The 12,076-nt window shown below is 43.3% G+C and overlaps 1 protein-coding gene across 1 annotated transcript in view; it reads left to right on the forward strand.

The window, feature by feature from the left end:
* The window catches only part of LOC136610189 (zinc metalloproteinase-disintegrin-like MTP4), a 72,805-nt gene that overhangs the window by 14,038 nt on the left and 46,691 nt on the right, over positions 1 to 12,076 (forward strand). Inside the window, exons 8-11 of the mRNA XM_066589431.1 lie at positions 866 to 928; positions 6,192 to 6,263; positions 6,993 to 7,162; positions 8,604 to 8,688. Of these exons, the coding sequence (XP_066445528.1) occupies positions 866 to 928; positions 6,192 to 6,263; positions 6,993 to 7,162; positions 8,604 to 8,688 (390 nt within the window). The remainder of the gene's footprint in view (positions 1 to 865; positions 929 to 6,191; positions 6,264 to 6,992; positions 7,163 to 8,603; positions 8,689 to 12,076) is intronic.

A 12,076-nucleotide genomic window follows, 5' to 3' on the forward strand; every position in this document is an offset into this window, starting at 1 on the left:
GTCTGACCGCTACGGCCTCTGATTGTCTGCAGTAGTCATAGTTGCAAGATACAGATAGTCAGCAGCAGTTATTGTGAATAAACCAATAAGGTGAGGAGTTCCTGATAACAGGGCGCTCGCAACGCCAAAAGGGTCTGGGCCATAAACCCAAAATTGTCCAAGTATAAAGATAAGTGTGGCAGCAGAGTGATGTAGTTAGAATATAAAAAAAAACTTTATTCCTCCATAATCAGTAAAATAAAGCAACGTTTCAACCAGTGGTGGTCTTTATCGAGCTCGCTTGTTTTACTGATTATGGAGGAATAAATGTTCTTGATATTCTATCTACATCACTCTGCTGCCACCCTTATGTCTGCAGCAGTCAGGCAGTAGATGCTCCCAAACAAAGGCTAGAAGGACTGCAGTGCTGGATCACCAGGGAAGAGGAGGGATTAGTATTGCTGCATTTATTCTTTTAACAGATTTGGATCAATTTTTAAGAATCATGTCCCACCCAGACAGCCCATTTAAAGTGATTGTACAATATTAGATAAGCATGGCTGCTTTCTTCTAGAAACAATGTCACACTTGTCCACAGTTTCTGCATGGTACTGTAGCTCAATCCTATGGAGCTGAGCTGCAGTACCATATGCAACTTTTGAACAGGTGAGGCGCTGTGTGTGGAAGAAAGCAGCCGTGTTTGTATATTTCTGGACAGCGCCTTTAAGGCCTGTCACAGTCACAGAGAGGAATCCTCCATTTACTCAGCAAATCACATGGAAGGTAGAGCTGCATATGTGTCAAGCAATTTTGTCTCTAATCACTTGATTTTGCCTCTTATCACTGCACTTATAATAAAGTTTATTATATTTTTCAACTATTTCAGAAAGACAATCTTTGGCAATCTAAAAAATATGTTGAATTATTTATAGTGGCCGACCAGAGTATGGTAAGTGAGATGTTATATGTGCAATCCATAGAAACGGCTGAATAAAAGGAATCAAGTTACCATGTTATCATCTGATATGAGTTTAAGGGCCCATTCACATGGGCTTATTTATACTTCATATAATGCATATAATACATAGTACTGAATTCCCATTGATTCGCATTGGAGCATTTAGACCTGCATCTTCCAGTCCTATGTTTACGAGCATGAAAAAAATGCAGTATGTATGTCCTATTTCTGGTCCATGTCATTGAAGACCATGCGTATAGCTATTGCCACTAGGAGGCAGACAGAGGCAAAAAAGTATTCACTCTTACCAGCTATACTCCTGCAGGCACCAAGGTAATCATTTTTTAGATTTGTGTCCATAGGAGGCAGACCTCGCCATTCCCTGGTCTTCAACTTTTTCCTTCCAGAATCTGGGAATACAGGGCTGGCACTAGACTTTCCCTGTTATACCACCAAAGAGAGCTAACAGACTGGAGTTAACCATTACGTTGCTGGCCTGATCCTCAGGAGACAAGGAGACACGGTCAACTATCAGTTTGACCGTGACCCGACAACCATAGTGGCCCCCAACTAGAGAACTCCCTTCATATCTAAAGGCAGGTGAGCATAGGGTCATGTACTCCTGGAGTTTGTGGGCTTTATTCCTCCAGGGTGGAAAGATAAGTATGTTCTGCCCCCATGGGTGAGTATTCTAAACACCCCTCCCTCTACCCCTTCTCTTGACACTAATCTGTGGAATTTTTATCCATATCCTCTCTCCGGTGTCTTACCAGTACCCTACTCCTACAGGGGATGGTCCGCTGTCCCATGACTTTGGTGAAGGGAAGAATACCTTCAGGGGGCAGGGAAAGGTAACTGTTTCTACCTTGGACTGCAGTTGATAGGGGGGGCTAGTGCTTACACGGGTTCTTGCTTACCTTCCCTTTTCTTTCTTCTCCCCTCTGCAGCTTCTTCCTTCCCTGTGACCACTGCTATGTTTCCGCTTGCGAGGGAAGGAGGGTTGGGGGCTGCTTGTGGTGTCCAGGTCTCAGTACCCCCACTATTGATACCTCTATATCAACTTCAGAGGGAATAAATGCCACACAGGGTAGCCATACCCATGTGTTGCATGTTTTTCTGGGTGCCATAGTAGTCTCTTCCCAGTCTTGTCTACTTTGGCTGAACCAGGAACACAGAGAGGAAATCTCCATCCATCATCCATGCCCCTTTTCACACAGAGCGAGAGCCGAGCTCTCACAAGTGCACTTTACCCTCTCTCCATAGGAGTAGTAATTGTTGTACAATGAATCTATACCTGTCGCAACTGTACAGCTATGGCAAACATCAACCCAGCCACATTGCCTCCTTCCATAGGAGACATAATCTTATTTTGCCATGTTCATGTAGCCCTCATGACTACGCAGTTATGCCAAGCATTATTGGCTTTATTACTCCATTCTAGAAGTTTGTCACTGGGGGCAAGTAAAGTCCAAAATGTTATGTGCAACTCTTCACTGTTAGGACTTTAAAACATAACCTTTAATAAAGCAATTAAAATTTAAAATAGTACTCACAAAGACTGACACACATAATACATAAAGAAAAATATTAATAACTCTGGAAGTGTATCTCAGAGGATTCTTGAAAATGTAGATGCCATATATCGTGCTTTCTAGGTATAGTGCGATGCCTTAACTGATATCTATTCGAGGCAATGAATAACCGTTTTAGGGTGATAATACACCCCCACAACGGTAGTATCTACAGTCTTGGGAAACTGATAGTGCCCAAGACCGAGATTATTTGTGCTTGGTATTAGCACCAAGAAGGCTTAATCAATATCTGGTCCTTGGTGCGACGCGTTTCGCTCAACTTGAGCTCCTCAGGGACCTCTTGTGAATATTTAATATGCCTCTCAGGATCTTAACAGCAATTGCATAATAACCAAATAGTGAGCATTCAGTTGGTCTCAGGTAAATATATATCTTGCAGATCAGATGTTATCTGCAATGAAGTATATAATACCTCTTAATATGGTAAAAAAAAAATTTACAAAAATTTTTTTTTACCTCAAAAAGATTTTTTTCTGAAAAGTTCAGAGTAAGCCATGTATCAGAGTCTCGCGTTGTACAAGAGACAGTGTTGCATGGACTTTACACACCCATGCCTTGCATCTACCTTGATAGCTTGCTGGCCCCTATATATTTACTAATTCCTATCTACCAGTGGTAACGATGTTGCCTAATAGTTTTTAGGTCACACACTGGAGAATTTCTAACTACTATCTCTCTCCGCTAATTAGATTCTATTAGTGCCTTATTCCTAATGCTTCTTTGATTACAAGATAGCAAAAAGTATCGCACTAAGTAGCAGGTAGATCAGTAAAATAAAAAAGGAGAGAGCAACAGCAAGCCAACCACCCTGATGGTGAGTGATTGGTATCCAATCACTCACCATCAGGGTGGTTGGCTTGCTGTTGCTCTATCCTTTTGACTACGCAGTTATGCCAAGCATCATTGGCTTTATTACTCCATTCTAGAAGTTTGTCACTGGGGGCAAGTAAAGTCCAAAATCCAATCACTCACCATCAGGGTGGTTGGCTTGCTGTTGCTCTATCCTTTTTTTATTTTACTGATCTACCTGCTACATAGTGCTCCTTACTAGTGATTTAAAGTTTTGAGTTGCCTCCTTATTCCTTTCCACAAGAGAAGTATTGTATATTCCCTTCACTCTCTCTTACACATGCTTATCCAGTGAATGCACAGGTTAGGCAATGTCATATCCGCACAATTGTTAGGAACAAACTTGACCATCCTGGTGAAACAAATGAAGCATATTTAGGAGTGTGGGTATTGGACCTTTTACACCAGAAAGTATTCAGAGGAGCAAAGTAATATTTCTCCAAGTGGAGTATTTAATAAACCGAGAAAACACAATCTCACCGTTAAAGGGGTTGTCCCGTGCCGAAACGGGGGTTTTGTTTTTTTTAACCCCCCCCCCCCCCCCCCCCCCCCCGTTCGGTGCGAGACAACCCCGATGCAGGGGTTAAAAAAACCACCCGCACAGCGCTTACCTGCATCCCGGCGGTCCGGCGTCTTCATACTCACCTGCTGAAGATGGCCGCCGGGATCCTCTGTCTCCATGGACCGCAGGGCTTCTGTGCGGTCCATTGCCGATTCCAGCCTCCTGATTGGCTGGAATCGGCACGTGACGGGGCGGAGCTACACGGAGCCCCATTCAGAAAAGAAGACGACCCGGACTGCGCAAGCGCGGCTAATTTGGCCATCGGAGGGCGAAAATTAGTCGGCACCATGGAAACGAGGACGCCAGCAACGGAGCAGGTAAGTATAAAACTTTTTATAACTTCTGTATGGCTCATAATTAATGCACAATGTACATTACAAAGTGCATTATTATGGCCATACAGAAGTGTATAGACCCACTTGCTGCCTCGGGACAACCCCTTTAAGCGTTCTTGGTAGGAAGGATAGAGAGATTTCAATTATTTAAGGTAAATCTCTGCCATGGAGAGCCTATAAAAATTCGGGCTTCTTCCACACAAAAAATGTGTTCAGCCTTGATATAGCCACAGGGACCTTGATCGCAATAAAGATAATTTTTGTTGTGTGGGATTATCCCTATCTTTCCAGATATTTAGGGGATGTTATGGAGGGATCCAAGAGATGTGAAATTTCTGATTGTATCTGTAAAGAATTGATGCTGATGACTGAAGCCATATGTCTTCACTCAGAGAGCTGCAGGCAAATTTGGGTGAGGAGCAGAATCAGGAAACTACTTCCACCATTGCAGAAACAGGGTTCCAGAGCAGTTGGGGAACTAGGCCTACCTAGCTAACTGAGCACACATACAAACAGATCGTTACTGCCATACCTGCGACATCCAGCGCACTCTGGCAAACTACGTCCCGCATTACCACTCTCCTCTCTAAGCTCTCCTGCTCTTTCTACACCCCTGAGCAGGCAGCTGGAGGGCCAGCATCACCTGTCAAGAACAAAGCGGTTTGTAGCACGGGTCCTGCTAGTCTGGAAATGGTGCAGATTAACTCTCTGATTTTCAACGTTGGTTCTACCATGATCGAGGTTTTCCCTCTTTTGCTAAGTAGCAACCCAAAGAGCACTCAGTACTTTCCTCTTTTTCACTGGTTCTTCAATCCCTTTGAGGATCGATTATGTCTCTTCCTCACACCCTACAGAAACCAGTTATCCTTGGCAACCATGGCTCTGATCTACTCTATCAATATCTCCTTTTAGCCGGGAGTAGCTGTTAATGGCCATAATGCCACCCTACTATTTTGCAGGCACCCTCTTAACAATAGCCAGGATTATCTGCCTTCCTAGGGATAGGAACACTTTTCTGACCTTACTTCCTTGGCAATTCTCAGAAGCCGCTAGTGGATCTGTAGCTTACTTATACCCACTGCGATCATTAAGCTAACATGCCACCTTTTCTTCCCACTCGCTTAAGTACAGCTCTAGAACGTCCCAAGGTCTTGCTGTGTCCCCCAATGACACAGACGAGAAAACAGTGTTTTTTTTACCGTAAAATCCTTTTCTCTTCACGCTCATTGGAGGTCACAGCAGCCTCCCATGTAATTTTCCCTCAAACAGGAATTTTTTCTCTGGCCTGGTTTTTCAGTGCTTCATGTCCACGGGCAGGAGCCCGCAGAAAAATCTGACTCTGCCCGCGGCGGCGACCCCGCGTACCTGTCCAGGTCTTCTTTTTTTCTGTATTGCAGATGTGTGCGGAAGTACCAGTCGGCGCACATGCGCAGTACTGTTTTTTTTTGTTGTTGTTGTTGTTTAAACTGCTTTCCCGCAGAATCTGCGGCCTGTCTGCAATGACCTTGCGTCGCAAATTGGACAGCTTCCATTGACTGTAATGTCCGTGCGGGAACCACAGGAAAATGGAGCGTGCTGCGATTTTTCATTCGCGAACGTAAATTGCAATTGGTTTCTGCTCGTTGACATGAAGAATCATTTTTCCATAGCTTGCTATGGAGGGTTATACCTGCGGAATCCAGAGCGGATACATACAGCACTAAATCTCTGATGTGCCCTTTCATTCTATGATCGGCGGATTCCCGATATCAGACCCCCACTGATAGTAAAATGATGGTGTGTCCTAGCATTAGGCCTATTTTGTGTATTCCCCTGTCTATAGCTTTTTATGTGTTTACGTTAATATTAATGATCTGATAAATAGACAACGTTTGTATAAACTGTTCTTACATCTCAACAACTCTTTATTGTTCCAGTACACTAAATATGACCAGGATATTCAAAAGGTTAATCAGCGATTGTTTGGAATCGTGAACCACATGAATACGGTAAGGGCTCCTGCACACTGGCGAGAGCGATATTGGGCCATGATTCATGGCCATATATCACCCTCGCAATCCATGGGAAACCTGTTTTCATGTGGAAATAGCCTTGCATCATTGCGTGGAATCCCTTCATCCCATTGCTTTTAATGGGACTGCAGCAGCGGCGGTCCCATTGAAAGCAATGGGAGAACATCACGATCCTCTGCTACTGCCATGATAGCAGCGGCAGGGGATGCATTCATTCTTTCCTGCAGGGAGTCCCCTCATCACTGAACACCCTGCCGCTGCTGTCACAGTGTTCAGTGATGAGGGGACTCCCCGCGGGGATGAAGGAATTCCCTGCTGCTGTCACAACAGTGGCAGAGGATCGCGATATTCTCCCATTGCTTTAATTGGGGCCGGCGCTGCTGCCGCCAGCCCCATTGGAAACAATGGGTGATATCGAAAGAGAAAAAACACGCTGCAATTTTCTTTTTCACGCAGCATCGCTGGAGTGAAAACATCACAAATGAGAATGAAACCATTGAAATTCATTGGTTTCATAATCATGTGTTTTCACTATCTCTCACGTTGCGAGAAAATCGTGCGATTTTCTCGCCAGTGTGAAGGTCCCTGAATGCTGACACTATATGCACTTCTACTGGAGGGGCTACAATAACTTCATTTTGACAATATTGGCAGCTTTTTGTTATTGCTGATCTGTTACAGACTCATCTTTTGCTCTTCACACAGTATTACAAACAGATCAATATTTTTGTCGCCCTCATCGGGATAGAAATATGGAATTCTGGCGACCAGATACAGGTGGTCTCTGATTACAACGCGCTCCTGCCGAGATTCACTGACTGGAGGGTCCAATCCCTGCTGCCAAGGAAGCCTCATGATAATGCACAGTTTATCACGTAAGCCCACCGACCTCTGGATTTAAAGTTGACCATACACATTGGATAGAAGTAGGTTAATGGCTGAACAACTATTGCACAAACGGTGGGCAAGTGTTTCACATGCGCAGCCGTCCATATTGTTTGTCATAGTTGTTCAAACTTGCCATATATGCTCAGTAACATTAGGCGACAGACAGAAGATCTTTCTGGAGTGTGGCAGTGTAGTAGCACAGATGGTCTGCAGAGGTCGGTAGAGCCGTCATTTTGCTAGTAAATTAGAGAAAACACTTGTGTGAGTGTGGCAGGGCAGAAATAAAACCTCCTCCCCTGCTACACTCAGAGTCCCTGAGAGAACGTCCTGTAAGGTCCATGAGAGACTGTAGCTCTAAGGAGAAGAGACAAATGGTGGGTTCAACCCAGGATCCTGACAGGAAATGTTGCCCCTTAGGGTGACACCCTGCTTAGTTAGGTATGATGGACTTTGTGTGTAAGGCACTAGGCCAAGGTTATCTAATGCATCAGTGTTATCTAGCAGCCAGACAGCCAGGGATGTGACTTGTATAGTACATGTGTACTGTGATGCCTAACAACGGAATGAAGGTTATGTTATTACATGGGCAATGCGATATTCATTTAATGGCTGTGATTGGTTTATCAAGTGCTTGCTCTGATTGGCTGAGCCGCAACGCTCGAGAATTAATCAGAGGCAGAGCTTCCTGGAGGTGGGGATTTTCAAACTTCAAACTAGTACCAGGGAGCTTTGGGCGACGTGTGGTGGAGTCAGACAGTGCCTCTTAGATTTTTTTTTTATTATGCAGCTAGGCCTTCAGGGCTTTCATAGTAGCATTTCCTACTGTAAATGTTGCATCGCACCGCACGAAAACCACGTTTTGTGCGATGCAACACAAAGGAAGGCTCCGTAGGGAAACATGAGCCTCAAGAAATTGCAAATTGCAGCTGTATAGCGCATGCCATAATTTTGTATTCTCACTATGTCACAGGCTACAAAACATCGCTCGTGTTGAAGAACCCATAGGAAACTATGGGCTCCACATACATGCGATCTGTAGTACTGTTGCGTGGCGACAAAATGTCCCCCGTGTGGAAGTGATCTTATACTTCCAAATTACCACAGGGAACATTCAAAGAAAAATCATTTACAAATTAAAGCTCTTCTGGCCCATGATGAGGAAAAATTTTAAAATACGGCCAACTTTCCAGAAGATGAGTATGTCAGCAGTTTGCTAAAATAATTATTCATTGTTAAATTTCATACAATGATCAATTGTTTTGTTTGAAATTGTCTATTTTCATCAACTTTCATTTAACTTCTATAAGCACCTTAATAAGGATGATTCCTAAGTTCCTGGTGATATGTTTTTCATTATCTGTATCTGTGATATGTAATATGTTATATTGCACATTCTGCTGGTGTTCAGGTCCAATCTCTGTCTTCTAGGAATGTTGACTTTGCTGACACTACTGTCGGGTTAGCAGGAATGTCAGTGATGTGTGACACAACATACTCTACTGGAATTATCCAGGTCAGTGCATACAGTAAGTCCATAGAGTCTATTGTAAAGCCATGTATAAATTAACTACAATTGGGCATATTTACCATGCACTGTACGCCAGTTCCCGGCATATAAAAGTCACAATTTTTGATGCATACAGTGAGGGAAAAAAGTATTTAGTCAGATACCAATTGTACAAGTTCTCCCACTTAAAAAGATGGCCTAGCCAGTCTCCAGATCTCAACCCTATATAAAACCTTTGGAGGAAGTTGAAAGTTGGCGTTGCCCAGCGACAGCCCCAAAACATCCCTGCTCTTGAGGAGATCTGCATGGAGCAATGGGCCAACATACCAGCAACAGTGTGTGCCAACCTTGTGAGTACTTAAAGAAAACGTTTGACCTCTGTCATTGCCAATAAAGCATATATAACAAAGTATTGAGATGAACTTTTGTTATTGACCAAATACTTATTTTCCACCATAATTTGCAAATAAATTTGTTAAAAATCAGACAATGGGATTTTCTGGATGTGTTTTCTCATGTTGTCTCTCATAGTTGAGGTCTACCTATGATGTCAATTACAGGCCTCTCTCATCTTTTTAAGTGGGAGAACTTGTACAATTGGTATCTGACTAAATACTTTTTTCCTCACTGTATGCCTAAATTGTAACTTTTCAGGCATTTAAGGGGTTTATCATGATTTCAAGTTATTTGCTACCACAGGATCGGTGGTGATCTTACCAGTGAGACTCCTGCCAGTCTCAAGAATTATGGTCCCATGTCCTCCTCTGCCTGTCACTGCAGGGCTCGTTTCTTTCCCCGTGGTGACGTCAGAATGAATGGAGCGCCGTCCGAACATGCGTGGTCAGTACTCAATTCATTTCAGTGGGGTTGACGGAAATACCTGAGTGCCCGCCACTTTATCTCAGCAGTCGCATTGAAAGTGAATGGAGCGCTAGCGCACTTGCACAACCAGCACTCCATTTAGTCTCCTCCTTGCGGGAGGTGCAGTAACCCCGCAGTGAGGACGGAGGACACCGGACCCCTGTTCTTGAGATTGGCAGTGGTCTCAGCAGATAGGGGATAACTTGTAATCTTGGTACAACCCCTTTAAAAGAGTCTGGCAGCTAATTTTAGCCCTAGAAGCTAAGCTTATGGGCTGAAAGCAGGTGACATGTGACCTGTGGAGTCAGGGGATATAATTTTTAAAAGCTAAACTGGGCGCACAACTTATCACATCACTAAATTCATTCAGTAGCAGCTTTCAACTTTAACACTGGGGGAATATGGGGAAGGTAAGTATAAAACTTACATTTTGGGAATCCACGGGTCATCTACTTTCTGCCCATAAGCTTATCTTATAGGGCTAAAAGTAGCTAATAGATGCCCTTTAATGCTGGACCTCCCCACGGTTTCAAAAAGTCTGCATGGCTTGTCAGTAAAAGGGTTGCCTGGTTATAACTGGTTAAAATTAAATCCCAGTGTATTAAAACAAACTGTACTTACCCATCCACAGCTCTGAGGATCTAGTGCTGCAGTCCCGCGATTCTCCCGGTCTCTGTTGACAATGGAAGTTAGGGACTGCTGCCTGCCAATCAGAGGCTGCAGTATCACCACCTGATCTCCTGGTATCAGCACTTACATCCTGGACTCCATTATGTCAGTAGCTCCGACTGGTGACACTGCGATTTCTGAATGGCAGTCAGCTTTCACCTGAGTTCTGCTGTCAACAGGGCTGGGGACAGTTAAGTACCATTTATTGTTGTAATCCATTAGGCTCTAATTTTAAATAGTTGATTTGTAATGGGACAACCCCTTTAACAGTGTGTGGCAACACATAACTCATCACATTTAGTATAATATACTGTATACCATAAACTGGCCTACCTTATAACTAGAAACCTACTCCAACTTGCAGCTTATGTAGGCTTGCCTCTGATGCACTGAGCTTGCACCTCTTAAAACATTTTTGGTTCGTAGATAGGAACACAGTTTATTTAGACCAGTGTGTGAAATGCCAGTCTAAGGCCAGCTGTACACAAGTGTAATTCACATGTGACAGTCGCTCAGCACACAGCAAGTACGCAATAAGATTCTTCCATTTCTTGTGTATATCTTGGCATATATGTGTGTGTAATACATGCCAAGATAGAACATGCTGCTGTGTATTTCTCACAATATGTCTGATCGGCAGCATGGGAGCCTATGGCAGATTGGTACAGTGTATTCCACATGCAAATCTATGCACGGAATATACTGTAACAATATGGTCGTGTGAAGGAGCTCTGAGTAACTATATTCCAGTGTGTCTTTACAGTTGTGACCGTTGATTGGTGGAAAACTTTAAACAGAATTTTATTGCCCAGTCTAATAGACTGACTATCAGTAGATTTCTGACAGGCAGACATAATAGCCCTTACTACACAAGTAGTACAGTGTATTACAGATGTAGTTGTTGCCTTATGAATGTTCATGGCATGCCAATGAATGTTCATATCGCACTTAATGCTTTTTGTGGCTGCCCATTCATTTTGTATTGTAGTGGCCATTGTACACAAGTTGTGTATGAACATTCATCTTGTCACACTCGACAAATGTTAGTTTAAAGGGGTTTCCGGCTTATTTTATTGGCTTTGGCTTTTTTTTGACAAATGACATCAACCTGCAGAGGCTGCACGATAATGGCTGTTTTACTCATTGAATGCCATGGTTAGTCTTGTCCGTGGCACTTAGTAGCTAGCGGGGGGGGGGGGGGGGGTGGAGCGTAGCTGGTTAAGGGTGCTTTCCAGTGCCCCATTAGCCCACCCATGGCATGATCGAAGGGTGCCAACTGGTTTGAATGGCATCCTGTTGCCTAGTGAAGGCTCCCAGGGCTGCCTTGTATTGGTGTGTGATAAGCTCTGCCTATGGTGGGGCTTAATAGACTGTATAATATACTGAAATACTAAAGTATTGTAGTAATATTACAGAAGTAGAGATGAGCGAGCACCCAAATGCTCGGGTCCGCGTTATTCGAGTCGAGCTTTTCGTAAAATTCGAGAGCTCTACTCGAGTAACGAACCTCATTGACTACAATGGGAGACTCAAGCATTTTTGTATGTAGGACGCCGGGTCTCGAGCTTTTTTTTTTCTTTTCTTGGTTCTCTCTTTCTCAAAAAAAATTCTACTTTCCTCCTTTTCCATATAAAAAATTTAATTAATTAAAAACGACTGAAGGATTAAACTATGTAATGCTGATCGTTTGAAAATTACATAATGTCAGAATTGCAGTTTTTTGAGCACTCGAGCTCCTAAAAAAATTGAATAAAAAATTATTATAAAGTCATATAGTATGTATTCCAGAATAGTGCAAATGAAAACTAGGTCATTCTGCAAAAATCACATATGAGTCACAGAATAGGGTGACACTTTTTTTTTT

Source organism: Eleutherodactylus coqui, chromosome 2 (assembly GCF_035609145.1).
Source record: "Eleutherodactylus coqui strain aEleCoq1 chromosome 2, aEleCoq1.hap1, whole genome shotgun sequence".
Classification (NCBI taxonomy): Eukaryota; Metazoa; Chordata; class Amphibia; order Anura; family Eleutherodactylidae; genus Eleutherodactylus; species Eleutherodactylus coqui.